The 24,807-nt window shown below is 29.0% G+C and overlaps 1 protein-coding gene across 1 annotated transcript in view; it reads right to left on the reverse strand.

The window, feature by feature from the left end:
- Positions 1-23,921, reverse strand: part of LOC111683049 (E3 ubiquitin-protein ligase TRIM9) — a 182,461-nt gene extending 158,540 nt beyond the window's left edge. The window contains exon 1 of the mRNA XM_046947079.1: positions 22,796-23,921. Coding sequence (XP_046803035.1) covers positions 22,796-23,704 — 909 coding nt within the window. The 5' untranslated portion in view covers positions 23,705-23,921. The remainder of the gene's footprint in view (positions 1-22,795) is intronic.
- Between the last annotated feature and the right edge of the window lie 886 nt (positions 23,922-24,807).

Here is a 24,807-nt window from a genome sequence, read left to right on the forward strand (position 1 = left end):
TGTCTTGTCTATGTCTTGTCTATGTCTTGTCTATGTCTTGTCTATGTCTTGTCTATGTCTTGTCTATGTCTTGTCTATGTCTTGTCTATGTTTTGTCTATGTCTTGTCAATGTCTTGTCTATGTCTTGTCAATGTCTTTTCTATGTCTTGTCTACATATCATATTAAACCAATATGTATGTTTAATGACTTCTCCACTCCATCTTCTTACTCTCTGTAAATATTTGCTGAAAACTTAATTTAAAAAAAACAGAAGCTCTTAGTTTTTATCGCTTTCCTAACTAAACCCGCTTTTTCTAATTTAAACAAAATCCCTTCGAAGCACAAAAAATAAGGTCACTCAACTTCAAATTCATTCACATTTATTATTGATACGTAATCAATCTCTTAAAGTCAATACAAACATTGGCCGTCCACAAATATTGAATGAATTGTTTTGAGTCTTAAATGTACATACAGACATTAAATTAAATATGACATGATGATAACACAGATACACAAAAAGAAAAACTCTTTCACACATACATACTTAAGCAGAGAGACGAAATGAATGATACCCTTAGATGGATGAGAATGGATGACTAAATAAATCAATCGTTGTCCGAACGATTGGGATACACCCATGTAGTTTGAAATTAAATCCATTAAAAAACTAAATGTTTAATTTTGTAAGTGATTCTCGTTTGGTCAGAAAAAACGGTGACTGAAATAAATTCAATTAAAAACCAATACTTTCCATTTGGTCATATATATTTATTTTGGCGGAACATTATTTTTGGGTGTTTAATTTTAAAAGTTTTTTTTTTTGGAGATTGTACAGTTGTTTTTGAAGTTTATAAATGTCATAAAATAAAATAAAAACATATTTTTTTAATAGTATTTTGGGTGGCATTTCTCGAAATAGGGTGAATATAATAGCATTTGATCTTATTGTTATAATTATTGTAAATTGTGCCGTTACTATTAGGTTATGGAGAATTTTAAGTGAGTTGAACTAATGAACCTGTTTTTAATTTTCATTTTAGATTTATGATAAAGATTTATTAAATTGAAGCTTTAAAAAATCTAGGTCAAGTTGTTCAGAGAAAAATTATCAAACATTTAATTAAATTTAATGATTATTACTTTTAATGTTTAAAAGTTATATATATTTAATTTTAAAGAGAGATAAATCTGTTCTTTATATAATATTACTGGGTGTTTATACAAGTGTGAGCTTCTCTATTTCTGATTAATTAATCTTGTTGACACACACGCCAGAAGATTAGAAAATGATGCTAGTATTGCTTAATGTCTAGTCTATGTCTAGTCTATGTCTAGTCTATGTCTAGTCTATGTCTAGTCTATGTCTAGTCTATGTCTAGTCTATGTCTAGTCTATGTCTAGTCTATGTCTAGTCTATGTCTAGTCTATGTCTAGTCTATGTCTAGTCTATGTCTAGTCTATGTCTAGTCTATGTCTAGTCTATGTCTAGTCTATGTCTAGTCTATGTCTAGTCTATGTCTAGTCTATGTCTAGTCTATGTCTAGTCTATGTCTAGTCCCCCTCCTGCATAAAATTTATAACTTTTGTTTTTGACAAAAATATTTATTAATGCTATAATTTGTATTTAATTTAAAATAAAACTTTTTTAATGCAAACAAAATCTGCATTTGATTTGTTTCAATTTAGAATATGGCATAAAATTTAATTAAAATTCAAAGTTGCTACTGCAACTATTTCGACAACAACAAATGAAATAAATTAAAATAGCAAAAATAACAACAATAATAACAACAACAACAAGTAGAAATGTCATCATGTCATGATTGGCTTTTAATTTAAAATACAAAATAGTAAGTAGTTAATTTTAATTACATTTATTATTATTATTTATTTAGAGACATAGATGGAAATAGTTGGAAAGAGTGTGAGAGAGAGAGGAGTAAACCGTAGGCGAAAAGGACGAAAAGTAAACGAACTTATTTGCTTAATTGTCTATGATTTAAATAAAGTAAATGATTTATTAAGTGTTTTTACACACATATAATTATTTATAATTTTATGCTATTCAAAATATATTATTTAAATATTTATTAAATAATTTGTATGAATTACAAACAAAGTGTGAACGTTAAACTGTTTTCACACATTGTTGAAAATATGTTTATGTGAAGAATTTTTTTTAACAGAAAATTATTTATGGAGAAATATTCTGACAATTGCCAAGTTCATATCAAACATATAAAATGGAGAATATTGGATTTGTAGCTAACCCACTATAAGGCACCACCCTTTACATAGCTTCAATTTTTAAAAATTCTTTAGTTGTATTTGATTGTAATCCAATAATATCAATTGATTTTTATAATTTTGAAAAAAAAGATAAAATTTATTTACTTGTCTTCATTTATATTTCATTTAAAGATAATGCAATCTTTATGACTGTTTCTTTTATTAAACAAACATTTAAAGGAATTACTTAAGTATAACATAAAAAGTAACAATAAAAGTAAAACCATTAACAATTATAAACAATTAAAAATTAAGAAAAAAATATTATGATGGCGTAAAAAATTATAAAAAAAAATTCTTTAAAATTTTACCAAACAATTTAATGGTTTTCGACAGAAAAAAAACCATTCATACCAAGTGACATAATTTAAAAAACGATCAAGCATACACTTACACTCTAAATGATCTTGTTGACAGTTGTGTAGTGTCACAAATGTGCAGTGGAAGCCCTTTATGCAGTTTCAAAAATTAAAGTGCCATAAAAATGTTAATTTTTTAATTTATGGCACCTTTTTTTTTTGACTGACACACCAAATCATTAAAAAAGTGGGAAGAAATAGTGTTAATTTAAAAACAGAAATTGTCACTGACACTTCAGTGATCATGATCATGACAAAACACAAAAAAAAGCCGCTTTTGACACTTTAAGACATATGGGTAAGCGTGCCTTTTGTTTAAAGGATATGAAGTGTTTTTGTTCTCTTTTTAGGGTATTCAATTTCAACATATGTTGAAGTATTGTTTTAAAATAAATACCAGAGGGACAGACAACACCCTTATAAAATGTATTTTTTTATTTTTACAAAAAAATCCAAAAAAAGTTTTGGTGAAAAAAGAATGTTAAAAATTTATAGAAAAATTTATTTAGTTTTTAATGGTTTCATTAAAAAAAATAATAAAATTAACAAATATAAATAAGGGAGAGTTTTTTTAACAAATATGATCGAAGACAAGCCCCAATTTAATGCAAACTTGCCCAGTTTTAGTAACAAAAAGAATTTCTTTAAAATGTTTAGACATTTTTACATAGGAAAAGGAAATTGTTTTTGGAAAGTAACAGTATATATAGTTTGTTTCAATAACCTATCATAATATGTCTAAATTATTGCCAATTATACATACCTACACACATTGACCATTAATATATTTAATGACAACCAACTTGCTTAAGAACTAGTTACAAAACTGGAGTTCTTTACTTTCCCTGATTTAACATATATTTCATTTCTTATATATTCAATCAGTTTTGAAACATATTAATAGACTTTTGTATATGGTCCTTCGAACCTTAACTATGTTTGCGAAATTTCAGTAGTTTTTTCAGTCCTTCGATTCTCACCAGAAACTCTGGCCAATTTTTTCATTGATAAGCTTTTGTAATAGCTTTTTTCCATTCTTAACAGAAACTCTGATCCAATATTCATTACAACTAACGCATTTACATCAATTTTTGTCTCTAGTAATAGGTCCTTTAGGACCACAATACCGACCGAAGGGATGATTCGGCCGTAAATACTGCCTCAATATATACTGATGGCTCAAAGATAGAAAGAGATCTGGGCTCGGGAATTTTCTCCGAAAAACTAAATTTATTACTGTCTCCTCGATTACCTGACACCTGCACGGTTCTTAAGGCATAGTTAAATGTCACCGACAAAGACGTGAGGCAAATCTGAGTCTCTTAAATGTAACCCTCCATATATATACGAACCATACATACAAAAAAGAAGTAGTTTCAAAAGAATAACATTTATTACCACTTCAAAAGTAGCACTAAGTGAATTTCTTTTACTTTCTGTGGAAGTGATGTTTCTTGACACCTAAAGAAGCGAAAATAATCAATTTTCTTAATTTAAGGTATAGAACATAAAAATTACTTCCTCAGAATGACTTCAGATGTAATGAATTTGGAAGCAAATAAAAAAGACATCCCTCTTATGACATAACTTCTGAGGTCCTTTTTAAGTTTTTTCTTAGAGTAAATTTTACTTCTTATTCGCTTCTTTGGAAGTTCTTTTTTTTGCTAAGTATGTATTTGTGTACAGGCTTGAATCAATCAAGGCTGTTAACTTCAATGTTCTGAAGTCGAAATTTGTTCTTAATAGTATTCAGTCGCTGGCACAACTGCCGCAATATTATTTGGAGTTGATATGGGAACCAGGATATATGGATAAAAGCAGAATTATTCCTAGACTTAATCCATGCGCTAAGAGATATTCACACTCCTCTGGCGATCCTATCAAAATTAACAAATACCGAGGCTTTAGAGGACACATAACTCCGGTGGTTAAATATCACTACTTGTAGAGACTGTTCTGGCGTATTCTGAGAACGTATAGAACTAGGACACTCTTACATCTTAGTATGAATTCGATTAGGCTTCTAACTAGTATAATTTCTGGCCATTGTTTGATTGGATATATGTAGGAAAGTATCCAACTTAAAGCTATTGTTTGGACGAAGCAAGAGTGGAATCGGTATGTGATTGCCCATCCTTTCAAGAGCTTTGACTACTTTATCTTGGTAGAGCTCTTTTTCGTGATCTAAACTGTCTCAGAGATGACTCATATGTAAACATGATCAGTTTTACCGGCTAGCTTTCACGAAGACTGCAAGAACCAAATAATCAAGATAATTAGGGACAGAAACCATTCTCTTAGCATAAGTTAGGGGAAATTCTAAATGTATTACAATGGGCCACAAGGCTTCCGAGTAAATTAGGTAACTAGCGAGCAGCCCACGTAACCTAAGTACCTAAGCTCTCGTGTGCTAGATTTTTGGTCTTTCGAACCCTAAATTTCGTACATAAATATGTAATTTTTTTTTTTTTGCTATTAATTCTTTTTTTTACTTATTTAATAATAATAAACATCCATTAAAATATAATTTAAAATAAACAAATTTGTACAACAAATATTTATAAATGTTTTATTTTAGTGAATAATTATATAAATTTGTTTTTATTTAAATACATTATTTTTTCGAATACATTGCATTTATGAAAAAAAAACGTGGCTCAATGAAGAAGTTATTGAGAGAAAATCTTGAAGCAAATTCAAAAAGGAGAGATAGACACTACTGAGCATATTTATAGCAAAATATATACAAGAGGTTACAAAATAACCTTTAGCCTCTTTATATTGAAAAATATTATATTTAAGAAACTTTGGCGAACATTCTTGGTGTTATTTAATGAGAATGAAACAAATTTTCATTAAATTCAAAGTTTTTTTTTAATTTTAAACTAATTTAAGAAATTGTCAAGAATATTCCTGGAACTCACTTTAATCATATTTACTAAATAAAGATATGAATAAACTATGATTAAAGTGATTTGAACTTAAGAGAGAACTATATCAGCACATATTTCATTGCGCATTGATTCATTAGGCCCTTTTACTGTTAAGACCCCCATGACTGTTTAAAGGTAAATCTCAGTCGATATCTGCTCTACATTGATGGATCAGAACAGTACTAACTAACGAAGACCTAAGACCTTATGAAATAATCAGTTTTCAAGAAGAAATCTCTGAAATATTTATTATATTTAAAGCGAAAAACATGTTCAAGACCTTTGACCTCTTTATACAGAAAAATATTAAATTATAATAATTTTCGCGAATATTCCTAGAATAATTCTTTTCTTATAAACTTATAGGAAACAAATTTCTATTAAATTCAAAACTTTTTAATTTAAAATTAATCAAATATTAAAAATCATAAAAAAAAACTTTTTTAATAATTTTGGTGAATATTCCAGGAACTCCTGTTGAACTAATTTGCATTACATATTAATATTATTCGTTCTTAAATTTGAGATTACCCCTACAAAATCGAAGTAATTTTGAAAATATTTATTCAAGAGCTGATTCTTTTATTTAACTTTATTCTTTTTGTCATTTTATGATTTTCTGTTAATATTCAGAATTCTTTTAAATTTACCCTCGTTTATAATCAGTGTGTAATAAAATCAAAACAATTAACATAAATAAATACTTATTAATTTAAATATTCAAACTTAATAGCAACAAAAACTGAATAATTTATAAATAATGAAATTACTAATTTAATACAAAAAAAAAAACATTCACTCATATGCATGAACGCCAATGCACAGTGTAAAAAAATTTGGGAAAATTTATGCTTAAAAAAAAGAACTAGAATAAGAAACTTGTGAAAAGAAAACAAATCCAATTGAAATTATTTTACTTGAATTCATCTTAAAAATATCAAAAAAAATAAAATTTTTATGATGATTATTATTTTCGCGAATATTCCAGGAACTTGTTTAATTAAATACTAAATTGATTTGATTTTGAATAGATTTTAATATGAGATCTATTGTATTAATGTATAGAATTTAGGATTTTACTTATTAGTGGCTACTAGCACTCGCTTAAGTTTTTTTTTCGCGAATATTCTAAGAATTTGTTATCTAATGAGTAGTTTTAACCCTTTTTAACCCTACAACACTTTAGTGGGGTGGGTATATTGGGTTTGTGCTGATGTTTGTAACGCACAATAATATTGGTCCTATACCAACCATAAAGTATGCCAATAGGCTCAGAATCATTTTCTAAGTCGATTTAGCTATGTCCGTCTGTCCGTCCGTCCATGTAAACCTTGTTATCAAACTACAGATCACAATTTTGATTATAATTCAATAAAATTTGGTACATGATATTCCTAGGTCCCTGGGACGAAGCCTATTGGAATTGGTTAAGATCTTATTTCACTTAGCCCCCATACAACTGAACCCCCCAATAGGGCTTGCAAATCTTGTAGTCAAACTACAGGTCGCAATTTTGGAGATAATTCAATGAAATTTGGTACATGATCTTTTAGGGCACCGTAGGCGAAGCCCTAAATAGTTAACATCGGTCCATTATTTCACTTAGCCCCCATACAACTGAACCCCCGAATAGGGCTTGTAAACCTTGTAATCAAAATACAGATAGCAATTTTGGAGATAATTCAATGAAATTTGGCACATGATCTTTTATGGTACCATAGATGAAGTCAATTGAAAATAGTTATCATCGGTCCATTATTTCACCTAGGCCCCATACAACTGAACCCCCCGAAAAGGGCTTCTAAGTTCATAATTATGTTTTATATACTCGTATGTCAACAAAAAGTTGCAAAACCATGTTCTATACTATCCTTGATGACCCTCACGAATTCCATAATAATAGGTCCTACTATGACCCTAGCCCCTATGGAAAGGCCTCATCAAAATTTCACTTAAATGACCACAATTTTATTCAACAATAAACGGCCTAAGTATGTATATCTGAGGTAAGGTACAATTCAATTTAAATGCTTTATTATGGCTACTAAATCACGTTATATTTTTGTAAAAGGTGTAGGATGGTCGAGCTTGCCCAACTATAATTTCTTACTTGTTTAACATAAAATGTGTGGTTTATTTAAGTTTCTAGCACATTTTTTCTATACAATTCCATTGTCTAAAAAAATGTTCGCGAACCATTCAGGAAATTGTTGTATAATCGTGTCACTAAGTTTTAAATTGACTTGGTTTAGATGAAATGTATGGAATTTAGGATTTTGCTAATTACTGTTTACAATCTCATGGCTGAGAATTTGTTCGCGAATAGTCAGAGAATTAGATTTCTAATGATTAGTTTCAACACTTTTTAAACACTCAAAATGTCTTGCTAATTTTTTCCAATCAATTCCACTGTGAGACCATAAAAAAACCTCACATAATATTAAATAAGTAATTTTTAATGCTTGATTAAACAATTATTAAAACAAAACAACAAAAAAACATACTCAAACAAACAAATAAAACAAATTGTTAAATTAAATACCTAAATGACAAGAATTATATAATTTGTTTTGTTTAAAACGAATTTTTAAACCAAACTCAATGAAATGAAATTAATTTTTATCAATTTATTTATTTACTTTTTTTTCAATTGTTTGAATATATTTTTTTTATTTAAAAATTTAATGGCATAGAAGAGTAATGGAAATAAATTGGATTTTTTTTTTCATCTAGCACGTGTTATACGCTAAAAAAGAAACCAACATTAATTTGGAATTAAAACAATATAAAGTTGTCAATTATTGAAGACGAACAAAAAAAAAAAAGTTTAGATGAAATCTATAAATGTAGAATAAAGTCGTTAATAGCAATTGTGTTAAATCATGGTGGCTATAAATTAGAGAATTTTTTTAGTTATTTTTTTTAAACCTTTTTTAATGTAAGAGATAGGGGTATTTTGAAATACTATGAAATTTTAAATATTAAGCAGAAATACAAATTGAGTTGGTTCTGAATAAAAAACAAGTATGAATTTATAGTCGGATATGCCGACCATATGATACCCTACACCAGTCAGTATGTTAAAATTTTGATTTTTTTTTTAAATAAAGCATTTAATTTGTTTTATTGTGGAATATTTTTACTTATTGTTGACAAAAAAGAGAAATTTTCTACAAGAGGGCTCATAGGGGAGAAGGGGTAAATATGGGCCTATCCTTATAAATTTTGGTAGATGAATTTACGTCTACTGCAAAGACATTTATGTAGATTTTAATCGTTTTATTAGTAATTATAAGTTAATTTTGACCTTCAAGTCATTTAATGAAGGGGAGTCTGTATGGGGGCTAGGGTCAAATGAGGCCCGATCACTATAAAAATTAGTATTGTCAATTATTGTTCTATAAGACAGACATACAGACAGACAGACGGACATAGCTAAATAGACTCAGAAAGTGATTGGTATACTTTAAGGTGGGTCTAGGACCAATATTTTTGGGTGTTACAAACTTCAGCACAAACGCATAATACCCTCCCCACTATAGTGGTGTAGGGTATAAACTGGGCAAAAAAATCATACGAATAAAATGTGTTTTAGTTTTCATAATAAAGCATTTAAGAACTTAAAAGCCCTATTTGACGGGTTCAGTTCTATTGGGGCTAGGTGAAATAATGGACCGATGTTGACCATTTTCAATAGGCTTTATCTACGGTGCAATAGTAGATCATGTCCCAAATTTCATGGAATTATCTCCAAAATTGCGACCTGTAGTTTGATTAGAATGTTTACAAGCCCTATTCGTTTAGCCAGAAAATGGACTTTTATGTTTTCACCCAAAAATTGAATTTTGGTAGGAAATAAAAGTGATCACAGATTTTAATCCTTTTTGCCCTAGGGTCTTCCGTTTAGCCAGAAAATTACTTTTATTCTTTCACCCAAAAATTGATTTTTGGTAGGAAATAAAAGTGATCACAGAATTTAATCCTTTTTGCCCTATGACCTTCCGTTAAGCCAGAAAATAGACTTTTATGTTTTCACCAAAAATTGATTTTTTTTGTGTTTTCGCCCCAAAATTGAATTTTTGTAGAAAATAAAAGGGGCCAGGTGAAATAATGGACCGATCTTTACCACTTTTAACAGGCTTCATTCCTATAGTAGAATATCATGTACCAAATTTCATTGAATTATCTTCAAAATTGCGACCAGTAGTTTGATTACAAGGTTTACATGGATGGACGGACAGACGGACGGACGGACATAGCTAAATCGACTTAGAAAATAATTCTGAGCCGATTGGCATACTTTATGGTGGGTATGGGACCAATATTATTGTGCGTTACAAACATCAGCACAAACCCAAAATACCCTCCCCACTTAAGTGGTGTAGGGTATAAAGATTCAAGTATTTCAAGAGTTTTATGTAAAATTTTCTATTTAAAATTTTACAAAACTCTTTAAATCTAACATTTTTATTTAAACCTGATAGAAATAATCATTTAATCCAAACCACTCACTAACATATTAAAAGTTTCCTTTTGCAGTTTTTCTCCCTCACGACTGACCGATAAGAAGATTATTTTCGTCTAACATCTAAACCTGCGTGTTTAAAAATGTTTAGCTGCCAATAAATACTAGAGATTTAAAATCTTCTTAATTGTATGTATGCAAACGTTAACATACACTTTAATCAATGTTTAACATGTTTATAATCCTGTCAACACCCCTTACAAAACAAGACCTTCTACAACGAATACATTTACATCTGCAAGAGAAAAAAAAAAACACACAAACACACCTCTAGAAAGTAGCGATTTGAAAGAAGAAAAAAAATATATATAGAAAATAACTCAGGTAAAAATTTACAAAACATAAACAAAAGTAAATAAAGTTGTAAACATTTGTTGTTGTTGCTGTTGGTGTGTTGCAAATACGTGTACAGCTGTCGCTAGCTGCTAGTGTTGAGTTCATTCACGTACACATTGCCGCACCAAGCAAGTAATATAATTACAAACAGGTATTTAAAAGTATTATTACTTTTACCAGCAATGGAAGGATTAGCTAATATTTGTGTAATTAGCAAAAGAACTAGTTCAAAGGAGATGCAAGAAAAGATCTTAGGTTTCAGAGAATAAGTCTTGTAACTGAAACTTTTAACTTCTTTTAACAGTTTAAACGTTAAGTTATACTTTAAATAATCAAAAAACTACCCAGCCAATAAAGAACTTCCAAAGAAGCGAAAAAGAAGTAGAATTTACTTCCTGAAGGTGCTGAAAAAGAAATGATGATTTTAACACAGGCTAGTCATAGGAAGGATGTGTTTTTTATTTGATTCCAAATTAACAACTTCTGAAGTCATTCTCAAGAAGTAAATTTTATGTTCTTTTTTGAAAGCTATTAGGAAGTGTAATTGTAGGATTATAAAACTCAACTAATTTGCCTTAAATAATATTAATATAAATAAAGAAATTCGCTTCTTTTGAAGTCATCTCACATAACTTCCATAGATGCTAAGACAAATCACTACTTTTGAAGTCATGATTAGTACAATTCTTTTAGAAGTAGTAGTTCATTTGAAACACCTTTCTTTAAATTTTGTTTAGGAAATACCTTTAAACTCCTTTCATTTACTGTCCCCAGTCATTTACGATCTTTTTTTTAACATTTTTGCACACTTTTGCTTGTTATTTTTTGTGTTGTGCTGCTACAAATATTCTTTGAAATTTTTATAATTCTTTTGAACTCATTACAATTTTGTTTACATTTTTATGTTTTTTTCTCCTATTTTATTTTGTTATTTTCTTTAGTCCTTTTTTATTCTTTAGTTTATATTATATAGAAAATTTTCCTGTTTTCTTTTTTTTTTATAAAACAAGTATTGTATGAGTACTTTACTTACATAATAAAACGTCTATACTCGTAGCCTTATCCTTTTAGTCTATTTATTTTATAAGTAGTTAAAATCTATAGTCTAACACCACAATAAGATTTATAGTTTAAAGGATATTGTAAATATTAAAGATTGTTTATAGAGGAAAATCAGAAAAAAGAAAACATAAAACTTCAAAAGCTTTGTTGTATAAAACACACTATTTACCGGTTTGTTTACTAGTGCAGTGTAAAGTAATTTAATGTTAATAATCAGAGCAAGGATTTTCATGCACTACAACATAAAAATATGCGCTTATAATATGAACTATTAAATGTGAAAATATGCACTAAAAATATAAAAAATATGCACCAAAAAATATTTCTTTGTGAAGGTACATATAAAAAAATATTTAGATCTTAAGCTTTTGACAACAAATATACAGGTTTTTAAGGACTGCTTTTATCCAAATATGTAAATACCAAATTTGTTGTAAACATTTGAAATACAGCGAAAACAAAACAATTTGTTTTAGAAAAATTAAAAAATATGCAAAATATGCTATAAAAATTTTGGAAATATGCAAAATATATGCTATTTAAAGCAGAATATGCAATTTATGCATTTATAACAAAATATAACAAAAAAATATTAAAAATCATACAATTCTTATTATTTTCGTGAATATTCCAAGAACTAATTGCAGTAGTGAATTTCTTTTATTTTGAAAAATTTTTTACTATTTGTTTGAATTTAAAAATTCATTAAAAGTTTTAATAACTATTGAATTCTATATCCTGTTCCTGAAGTAATTATTCGCGAATATTCCTCGAACTTGTTTTATATAAGGATTTTCATAAAATAATAAAACAACAAATTTTATCGCGAATATTCTTCGAATTTATTAAATTATAGTTCATTTACGTACTCTATTACTTGTAGACTAAAAAAAAATGTATTTTCGTTTATTTAAAGTTTAGTCTTTGCTATTATTCGCGAATATTCGTAGAAGGTTTGAGAGCAAACCAACTGAAGAAGAATTAAACCTATAGTGTATGTGTATCAACTTAGTGTAAGCAGATTTTTCTTACCCTATCACGCGTGCTATGAAATGACAATCTTGAGCTTCTCTGATTTAGACCATAAATTTCTTTTTGACTTGAAAAATTTCTAATTCTTGATAAAATTTATTAAAAAGTTTTACTAATTGTTAGATTTTTATTATTTTCGCGAATATTCCAAGAACTTTCTCTATTAAGGTTAACTTAAGTACTAAATTTCTTATATTTTAGAACATTTTTAAAAATTTTTGTGTTTTATATTTTATTAAAATTTTCATGGGTAATTAATTTAAAAAACTTAAAAAAAATGTTTGATTATTGTAATTTTCGCGAATATTCTCATAATTTTCGTTTTTCAAAGAACGATTATAGCTCGAAAACTTAGTTCAATATTTAGAGTATTTTTGTTTCGGTACAGTCGATTTTTATTTTCTTTTTTTGTCCTTTTTAGGTACTAAGCTTAGTTAAATAAATAAACTCCTTCGTAGCCTTGTGCACTAGTCTGGCTGGTTGATTAAATAACTCACTGCGCGAAAAAGCCCAAAATGGCCAACTGGATATTTTTCTTAAATCACAGTAAGAAATACCCAGCAAAAACTTTCGTTACCAAGTAAGGGGTTAAAATGTTTATTACACAATACATTTATGATAACTATTCCTTACATAGAAGTAGTTTAGTAAGTCTAAAACCATTGCTTATCTAACCGCTAATCCATAAGCTCATGTTTCTAAAACAAATTCTTTTTTTCATTATTTTCTAAATAGTTGTCCTCCACAGTCTTTTGTGTATGTGTGTGCTAAACAATTTTTACTTTTATTTATTATTTGCAAATTATATTTGTCTAGTATATGAGAGTATTTTGTAGACAATTTTATTTTATTTATTTAGTATTTTGTTTGCCAGACTAATATTATTAGATAAATAGACTACGACAAATAAATACGAAAAAAAAAAATAAACAAATCATCATCTAACAGAAATAAAACTAAATAAAAATTTATTTGCCTTGTCACAGGGGAAATTTGGATTAGAAAATAAATAGACAAAAATAAAATAAAATTACTAAAAACAAAATGGATTATTAGTTTAATATAAAAATTGTGTCTGACACTGGAAAATATTTTGAATTTAAAAAACTAAAAAAATATTTCAAAAACCAGATTAAATACAATAAAATGTAGAACGAGTAATTGTTGAAAAAGAACTACTAAAGAAGCTTAAAAGTAGTGGGTCTTCATAAAGGGAAAAAGACATTTTCAAATTATTCAACGTCTAATACCAAATTGACACTAAAGTGTTTATAATTTTTCAATAACAATCGTTGTCAAAGTGTATACAACAACAAAGTGAGCGACAACATGTTTTCGGATAATGCAACGTTGTCAAAATTTCAACAATTAATAGTCGAAGAAGAACTTCCAAAGAAGCTAAAAAGATGTAGATCTTGAGAGAAGAAAAGCCACGTTTTCAAATTACACACGCTATGTATCTTCTGGTACCAAATTGACACCAAAATGTTTATAATTTTTTAACAACATCCGTTGTCAAAGTATATACATACATGAGACAACGCAATTTTGTCAAAGTTTCAACAATTAATTGTCGAAGAAGAACTTCCAAAGAAGCTTAAAAGATGTGTATCTTGAGATAGGATTTTTTTCAAATTACACACGACTGGTATTATCTGGTATCAAATTAACACCAAAGTGTTTATAATTTTTCAATAACATCCGTTGTCAAAGTATATACATACATGAGACAATGCAATGTTGTCAAAGTTTCAACATTTAATTGTGGTAAAAGAACTTCCAAAGAAGCTAAAAAGAAGTAGATCTTAAGAGAGAAAAAAAAACGTTATCAAATTACACACGCCATGTATCGTCTGGTCCCAAATTGACACCAAAGTGTTTATAATTTTCAACAACTTCCGTTGTCAAAGTACATACATACATATGTACGACAATACTATGCTGTCAGACAATGCAATGTTGTCAAAATTTCAACAATTACTTGTCGAAAAAGAACTTCCAAAGAAATATTTCTAGTGAAAGGGAAAAAACGTTTTTAAATTACACACGCCTGGTACCAAATTGACACCAAAGTTTTTATAATTTTTCAAAAACGTTATCAAAGTAAATAAATACGGCAACACTATATTGTCAGTTACACGCAACTTTGTCAAAATTGTAACATTTCGTTGTTGAAATCGAAATTCTATACACATCCGTTGGCTAAATGTTAACAAACGTGGTATGCTCTCATATTGACAACGGATTGTATAAATTTCACCACTTTTCTACCGGGTTTTTCTCTCTGTGTGGACATTGAATAATATTTCTAAGTCGTATATGCGATTTTAAAACGATTCTTAGCCTAATTGCTAATATACAATTTGTTATTGAAACATTTATAAAGATTTTACTTTTTCGTCAGTTAAGTGTCAACAAATCGTTAACAAAAGATTAAATTTAACAAATGATTTGTTGAAATATTGAAAAGAAAACAAACAAATTTTAACAAAATCAATATTTGATTTCACAAAAGTAAATTTTAAGTCACCAAGACTATGTATACGAAAAAATATATATATTAATCAGTACAACTTAACAAAATTTTATGACAAAACACAAGAACAACCTTTTAAAAAATTATACAATAAATATATGCTTGTGCCTTTTCTTAACAAAAAATTTCTTCTATTTTCGAATTTTTTCTCTTTCTTTTTGTATTTCTTTCTTCACTTTTTTCTTGTTCCAACCCTTAGTGAGGCATAAGAAATAAATGAAAACCACTTCCTTAGCATACAGCATCATCATTATCCTTAGGATTTTTTTCTTTTTTTAGTAATCTTATAGTTTACTTTAACTGTCAGAATTTACATGAAAAATGCGTCCAACTTCAACTTTGACAGTTGGAGGGTAATAAATATTGTTGTACTAACACTTCGTGACAACAGGAGTCTAATGAATATTTCGGCTAAAGGGTTAGTTTGCAAAGAGTTTTTGTAGGTATGTTTTCAATTTGAAAACAGTATTTAGAACTATAATTCCACAGACTTCTTCAAACTTTAATATTATTATTGAATTAGACACAAAATGTTTATCTTATTACGATGAAAACTTAATACAAACAATTTCATAATATTTATGAAAATTTCGTGCATTAAACGAAATAGTGTTTTCTAGTTTTAGAAAAGTCTGGAGAAGATCTTTTCTTATATCTTTTTTCTTAACTTCCATTATACTAAAATATTTCGTAAACTTTCATAGATATTGTTAAACAATTTCTTGTTGTAAAACCAACGAAGTATTTCATACAATGTACGATATTTTTCGTAAATAATAGGCATGAATATAATGACAGGGTTTTGTACTTTTGTAAAATTAGAAAAGTAATAGATTTTTTAATATTTCGTATTATACATAAAATTTTCGTAAATATTATGAAAAAAATTTCTTACGATGCAGTCTAGCCGCATATATTAAGATTTTTTCGGCCAATGACCGCTTCAAATGCATCAGTTACATTCGGTACATGTTTTCTGTGATGATCTGATCTGAGATTTCAACAGTTCATAATAGATAGGATCCCCTTGGGTACATCAAATGCAGATCATTATCTTAATGCAGTTGCATTCGATACATATTTTCTTTGATGATCTGTCAAAATTTTCAGCAGTTCATAACAGATAGAATCCCGTTGGGTCAACCAAGGGAATTTAAAGCATGACCCTAACTATTTGGCTTTGGTGTCAACTATAATGTTCGGGCGGAATCTCCTAAACTATAGATTATCGTTAAGAATCAATTTATCTTCACAAGTAATGTTATTCAGTCTGCATTTCGTACTTGCAAAATCCTATTTCAAAGTCTCTCGGATTCCATTCGTATGTTAACCAATTTCTCAACTTTACGCCGAATGCTTCATCTCATAAACCTTAATGAAACTTCAGATAGAGTAACTTCTTGAGTTTTGTAAGTGAGTTGAAGAGTCTGACTATCTTATACGAGTAGTGGCTTCAAGCCTTAGCCTTCAAACTTTTCAGCTTAGACTAGGCGAAAAGATACAACATCTCTTATGAATCCATAAGAGTTCCTTTCATGCATTTCATTAAGAAATCAATTAAAGTTTCTCAAATCCCTTGATAAAACTTGGACCAACATTTGGTACATAACACAGACAGACGTAGTGAAAAAAGTTTGCCATTTGTAAGAACCAAGGTTTTCAAAATTTTATCGGTTCTTTAATGTCTCAGTGAGAAACCATAAGAATATGGTTTTATCTGATTTTTTGAGAAAAATTCCCGATGTTTGTCTAACGGTATAACGAGTATACATATATTAAATCATATGGATCAGGTGCCAGGTAAACAAAGAAGCCATGGTTATATTAGAAAGAGTTTAAAAAGTTTGGATCAAATATGGCCCGAACTCTTTAGAACTCTTAACACTTTGATTTACAAACTCTGACTCATCCTGTTTAGGTTCAATTGCGTTTTAAACGGATGGATAAGAAAATACGGATGGACGGATCTAATAAAGATCTTAAACACTTTTCTTCCAATGTGTAACAAACAGTATAACAAAATCAACATATACTCCATCATTTTTCGATGGTTCGTATAAAGAGGCAGACGTCTAACATAAATTTTGCTTAACATCAAACACGCTTAACATTTTCTTTGTATACATATCCTTTTTTGTGTCAGGAAAGGTTGCGAAATGAAATGGAAGTGACTGGTCAAGTTAAGTGTTATGAAAATGAGAAAAAGTTAAATAAAAAGGATTCTAAAAAGAAACTATTATACAACAAACGTGGCTATCTTAGCTTGTCTCTTCTTATATCTTAAAACATAATTTTGGTTACTAAGGTAATAAAGAATAGCATAACTTTAAGAACGCTAGTAGGTGTCTAAGGAATTTGATTTCCTTATTTTTCTCGTTAGTCTTCTCTTATGGTCTTTAAGTTTTAGTTTTATACATTTTTTTAGGGCGTTAAAGAGTGTCCTGTGTATATTTGTGTTTTTGGCTTTTATATGTTTGTTTGTTTTGTTAGGGATGTATTGGGTTTTTCCAAATGGAAGTGGTGTTAGTGGTTGTTTGTCTGTATGTTGCCAGCTGGTGTTGTTTTGTTTTTATTTTATTTATTTATTTTTTTAAGTTGTGTATGTGTTGTGAGGTTTGTTTTCCTCAATTTCGTCAATATTTTCTTTTTTATGGTTGTACAATATAAACATTTGAGTTAGGAAAAATTGTTCTTTACAAAAGCAAAAAAAAAACACTTAAGATTTTTAATAAAAGTTTAAAAGAAACTAAAAAATTGGTTAGAAAAATAGTAGAGTTTTCTTTAAGAATTTAAAAAAAAAATTAGATTTCTTAACACTCAGTTAGTTTAGTGAGCATATAGCTTCATATAATGTTTTAAAAGTAGAGTCGATTCCCATCACAGGACAAGCTGATTTTCTTCAATATTTTTTTTTAAATAAAACGAACTATGTACTTCCAAAAGAATAACATTTATCACCACTTCAAAAGTAGCACTAGGTAAACATAAAAAATACTTTCTGAGAATGACTTCAGATGTAGTGAATTTGGAAAGAAATAAAAAGAACATCCCTCGTATGACAAACCTGTGTTCAAATCATTACTTCTTCAGGTCTCTTTCAGTACTTCCATGGAAAAAATTCTACTTCTTTTTCGATTCTTTGGAAGTTCTTTTTTATGCTAGGTAGAGTTGATTTTATTCCATGTTTAACATGGTCATGTAATGTCCTAAGTTTGGTTAGAGATATGAGCCGTTAAAGGGTTAGGCAACGAGGCCAAACTTTTCCTCTTACTTTTCCTCTTACTTTTGTTATTTACGGACGGACTGGCTTTTTATACCCGGCGTTGTGCGGGATAATAAAGCATAAGAGTAGTAAGGTCTATGAAATAAAAGGATGAAAAGCTTTTAGCTCTATTTGTCTCCTTCTAGTCCAAACATTTTCAATGAGCTTCTTTATTGAAATGGTCTTCTGAGTTTTGAGAAATATACATCAGAAATATTTTCGGAACAGACAATAAAAATATATTTAAAAAGTACTAAATTTAAATTTCTTTTAACCGCTTTTTTGTTCCCTCCTGGCCCAACTTTCGACCAGCGTATTAACGCTTCAAGGAAATGATGTATTTATGCTTCAAATTTCACGAAAATCGGTCCAGCCAGTTTAAATCTCTGTATTAAAAGAGATTTATAGAGAGATATCTCGAAACTTCAGAAAATTGAGTTCAACAGAAGATCTGTTATAGCAACATATTTCTGTTATTTTTTGGACCGATTTTGGTTTTTCAGGTAGCAAACTTTTCGAAATCATAAATGATTGAAATACATATTGATATTTTATTATTTTGAAGGTATATGGGTTTCATAAAAAATTCTATATAAAGTTTAGATTTTTTTCAGAAAATTGTATTCAACAGACCTAGACGTTCTGCTCATACTTCTCTTATTTATGGACCAATTTTGCTTTGTATGAAAGAATTATTAAAGTTTTATATCCTGAAGATATCATTCGCCCATAAATACTTTGAATATTTATGGACCAATTGCGCTTTTCTTCTTGCAGCAATCTTTTCGAAAACATTTATGATAGAGTTATTGCAGATTTATATTCTGAAGATATCTGGGGTCCTCAGAAAGAAAGATAGACTAAGCAATCTATAAGGATCCATACTTACTTAATATGATCGGAAATTATATATTTTGGAAATTAAAAAAAAGGAATAAGAAACCCTTCTCCTGAAGCTAAAGAACGTAAAAAGTGTTCAATTTCCTATTTTACAATTTCTTTTCACTTTAACACTTCAATTTATTTCTAACTTTAAAATCTAAATTATATTTGCAATAAAACCCTAGATAAAAATCTAGAGCATTAATATAGTCGTTTCTATTTGACCACTGGCCATTTTTTACAAAAATGCAATTTTAGATAGAAAAAAATAAATTCTGTATCTCTCTCTCTCTCTTATGTTTTATTTGCTGCAGATAAATACAAATAGTTCTTGCAAAAAAGAAATATGTATTTATATGATATTATTCTTTACTCTACACTTTAAAAAACAATCACATTTGTAAATTTTATAATTTCTTATACACAGCGAGAAAAAATACGTTTAAGTTTTTCTAAATTTTCAATAACATCCGTTGTCATTGTATGTACAGATAGTTCTCAAATCAACAATAAATATGTGAATAAAACATGTCAAAGAGTACGTTGTGTTGTCAAAATAAAAACGATTCGTTGTAAAAAAATTAAAGAAAACGTAATCGAAATTACAACAGAGGGTTTTCCCTAATTAGTTTTTTGTAATTTTTCAATAACATCCGTCGTTAAAGTATGTACGGATAGTTCTCAAATCAACAACATATATGTGAATAAAATATGTCAAAGAGAACGTGGTGTTGTCAAAAAGACAACGATTTTTTGTAAAAAATTAAACAAAGCGTAATCGAAATGACAACAGTGCATTGTTAACTTTTGATACGGATTGTAACAATAACTTTTCCCTCCGTGTACCTCTTCTGCAGATACAACTACTACTTTGTAAATGTAGTTGATAACTATTATTTCTACATATGTACCTACATATGTAGCGATAAAAAATGACTCTAGGTTTTGTATTATTTTACTCTATATTTACTGCAAAAACAAAAAAATAAATATGAAGATTTACAACTTGGTTATTTATTTGTTTAAGCCAAATACTATCACTCTAGCAAACTAACATTCATAGAAATAAGAAAATCCTTATAGTTTTAGTTAAACCATAACACAAAAATACTAGTAATACCAAACAAATAAAGAACTAAATAAATATTTTAACAATCTTTATTTATGCTGTTGTATGTATGTGTGCGTGTTTAGATATTTACAAGTTTACAAAGAAAATGTATTGTTTTATTTCTTCTAAACATATTTGAAGTACTTTTTCTTAGTATATTGTACAATTTATGTTTTTCATTAGATCCTTTTTGCTCCTTAAATAATCAAACATTTGATAGATTTATAACTGCTTTAATAGAGAGAACTATATACATATAAATATTATTTCCAAAGAAGCAAACGCAAGAGAGAAATTAAAGTAAAGTAAGGATAAGCTGGAACGAATTAAGCTTTTAATTTCATGTACATATGATCTAAGTATAAAACATTCATAGTAAAAACTTTCAAGTTTTCTAAGTTCTTAAAAGTAATTAGTTAAAACGTAAACAGCTTTTAGCAGCTTTGCTAGATAGACGACTAATGAATAAGTAAGCATTTATATATTTCATTACTTATAAGTAGAAATTAGACTATCTATAAGTAAACAACAAAATATGAGTAGTAAGAACTAACTTTACCATGACTAATACATTACGCCTCCATTACTTAGAAGCAATGTATTAATGGCATACTAAGCTATACCACCAAAAAAGCGAGAAAAAAGTAGTAGAATTTACTCCATGGAAGTACTGAAAAAGGCCTGAAGAAGTGATGATTTTAGCACAGACTTGTATGTTCTTTTTATTTGATTCCTAATTCACTACATCTTAAGTCATTTTAAGTAATTTTAATGTTCTTTTTTTGGAAGTTATTAGGAAGGAAAATTGTAGTATTATAGAATACAACTAATTTGACTCAAATATTATTAAAGTACAGACGAACATTAGTACAAGTTATCCCAGCCAAAAAAAAGAACTTTCAAAGAAGCGCAAAAAGAAGTAGATTTTACTCCATGGAAATACTGAAAAAGGCCTAAAGAAGTGATGATTTTAACACAGACTTGTGTGTTCTTTTTATTTGATTCCAAATTCATTTCATCTTAAGTCATTCTAAGTAATTTTAATGTTCTTTTTTTGGAAGTTATTAGCAAGTAAAATTGATGTATTATACAGAAGTTAAAAAATCACTTAGTGCTTCCTTTGATGTGATGATAAATGTCATTCCTTTGGAAGTACTTCGTTTTACTTTTTTTGCTGGGATGGCAATTAGCGACAGAGTACAAAATTCGTTTATATTGCCTTCAACAGAGTCCATTTTAATAAGCTTTTCTTTTGATTTTTAAATATTTTCTAAACAAATTTTCCTAATTTTCATTGTAGTATTTCTCGAAAGACTGATAGATAGAATAATTGTTGATTTGGACGCTGCGTTTAGAAAATTGATTACAAAAACTTAACTAAAAACTACATTAAAAATTATAAACTGAATAAGAAACTTATAACTCAATTTCTAAAAATTTTAAAACGGTCCTATTTAATTCCGAACAAGTTCTTTACAGGTCTGAATATTAACTTAAGACAACCCGAAAAAAACTTACATTGAAAAGTAATGGGTTAAAATGCTATTTAGAACTCTTTTCACTGCTTCTTCATTAGCATTTTAACACATTATTTTAACTCAGTGATAGCATTGGAGGCAAGTACTTTTGCGCTCGTTTACAAATAGGGAGTTTAAGAAGCACTTGTAATTTCGCTTACAAAGAAGTTCTTAAGTAAGCTCTTTTGTTTTGTTTTTAATAATAAAAAGAGCTAGCGAGAATAGAACCCAGGGATTTGGGTTTGCTAGTCAAATGTTCAACTCACAGCTAATATCAGATTAAAAAAAAATATTTACTAGTCTAGAAAGCCTTCACTCACAAAAAAGTCTTTATAGTAATGCAGGTGGTATATAGTAGTCATTAAAAGTAAGTGTTTATGTTAGTACATCTCATTACTACTTCTCAAGAGGTATTTGCAATAGAGGTTGTTATAGCTTAAATGGTTGTTGTAACAGTTCGACCGACTGTGGACAATATTTCTTTAATGGGGAAAAAACTTTCGGTTAATACAGCTGTCGCTAGGATAACAATCTTTGGCCGAGTATGACTCCCTAAAGTTAACTTATTATATCAACATTTTGTAGACTAGTTGGAGTACAATTTATACTAGAGACTTTTGTCATTATCAGTTTTGGATCTATCCACTTTCCCGACCTTATTAATCAAAGCCATTCGAAAGCATAAATTGAAATTCTGAAGAAAATCATAATTTAAAAATAAAGTTCCAAATTCATATTACTGTCAAAAACAATCTATAAATCTTAGGAAAAATAACAAATATTTCCAAAGTTCCGAAACATGAAAATAAATTCACAATCGCACAATTCACAATATATCGAGAATTCCTGCACAATAGCTTCCAAAACTTCTTTAAAATACCAATATTAGACCCTTAATTTTTTACACTCACTTTTATTAAACATTATTATAAAAACAATCTTTTAAAGCTCCCGAAATCTCACTTACCTTTTGAGCTTTACAAGTAGTGCTGATCGGTTGAACTTCATGTTGTGGATGACGCTGATCATTAATACACTCCGGACAAGCTGGCATTTTGCAAGTTAGACAATACATTGATAAAATATCTTCATGTTCACCACAAACCGATTCACGCTGTTGGGCGGCACCCTTTGGCTTAACCAAGTTATGTTTAGCTAGAGGACCTCTAGCCGGATGACATAACTCACGACAAGCATCACAATAACGAATTTCACATTGTTCACACACCAATGAAGCCACTTTAGGATCTGTTTCACACATTTGACAGCGTAAAGCTTCGCGTGCACAGAAACGATCTACAATAGATTCCATGGCACGATAGGGTGGTAAATTGCGTACACCACCCTCGTCAAAGAAAACGATTTTACGACACAAAGGACAAGTGAGACTGTAAGCAGCACCAGGAGGTGCAGAGGCAGCACCTTGCAATAAGCCTTGTATATGACCAGTACCAGCGTATGATACTGGACGTGAAGTATTAGAACAGCAGACAACACCCGAATCTGCTTCACTTAAAATGCTAACCTTATCGGCTTGATCTTGATCGGATGTAACCGATTCGGAACCGGTAGCCGAACTGGCAGTACTGGCTGCAGAAGAATTTGAAGAATGTCTAGTGGCAGCGTGTGTATGTGAGTGTGTATGATGATTGGCGGCTGCACCAGAAGGATGTGGATGTATGGTGGCGGCTACACTGTGTATGGTGCCACCATTTAAAGAGGCTGAACCGCCAGTAACCGAAGCTAATATGGCTCCTGGTGTATAGGGTGTTTGTATATCCAGAGCACAACCCAAACACAGAGCATGAAAACAAGGCAGCAAAACGGGATTAGCAAAGAGCTGTTTGCAAGTAGGGCAACGTAATTCGTCCTCCATAATCAGATTTTTTTTAAATCTATTAAAATAGTGCCGCTTTAATTAGGGGTTGTTTTTGTTCACGTAATGTTTTAGGGTTAAAGCAGCAGCAATTCACAAAAATTTTTCAAATGTTATACATAAGTTATTTTTGCATTTTTGAAAATATTTTTTTTGTTTTTTTTTTATTAAAACACTTTTTTTGCAAATAATTCACAACCTTTAATTAATAATTTCTAAAATTTATTTTCTTTGAAAGGCGCCAAATTTTTTGTTGTTTTCTTTCAAATCACTTTACAATTTATAAATTTTCAATATAATTTCAAATTGCTTTCAAAGAAAAAATTTATTTTATTTACTTTCATTAGCTTTTTTGCACTTTTACAAGATTTTGTTAAAATATTTTAATTTGTCATCATTTTTTATTAACTTCAAACAATTCTTGTTATCACCTTAATTCTGTTTTCTTGTTAACAACCAACACTTAATTTTCAATCAATATTTTTGCACTTTTCCTTGTTGTTATTTCCTGTTTTAATAATAATTTAATTTCCGTTTCTCTTTTTTTTTGCTTTAACTTCCTTTCTAATTTCCACTTTAGTTTTCTTTAAACCAATTTGTATTTCCACTTTTATTTTCTTTCTTATGATTTCACTTAAATCTTGAAATTTATTTGTTTTGATTATTTTTTTTCACATTTAATGAATTTTCATAAAATTTTTAAAACGACCGATTTTACTTTTATCGCTTGGTTATACAATATTCCGTTCTTTCAACCACTTTCCACGAAATCCCAATATTGACTAATCAAACTCTATGTTTTTGTATGCTTTGCCAAGTGGTTGCGTTTGATGTTGCGCTGAAAGACATCAAACATGTTCGCATGCGGCTATTTTCCAGTGTTATGTTTGCAACATATTCTGTTGCTGATGGATTGTACAGTGGTTGTAGTGCTCGTAAAAGTGGAATGATTTTCTGGAATGTAAAATTAAAGATGTATCAGTACCAACTAACTAAGTCTATTGTCTAGTCTATAGTCTAGTCTATAGTCTAGTCTATATTCTAGTCTATAGTCTAGTCTATAGTCTAGTCTATAGTCTAGTCTATAGTCTAGTCTATAGTCT

The sequence above is a fragment of the Lucilia cuprina genome, chromosome 2 (assembly GCF_022045245.1).
Source record: "Lucilia cuprina isolate Lc7/37 chromosome 2, ASM2204524v1, whole genome shotgun sequence".
NCBI classification, from domain to species: Eukaryota; Metazoa; Arthropoda; class Insecta; order Diptera; family Calliphoridae; genus Lucilia; species Lucilia cuprina.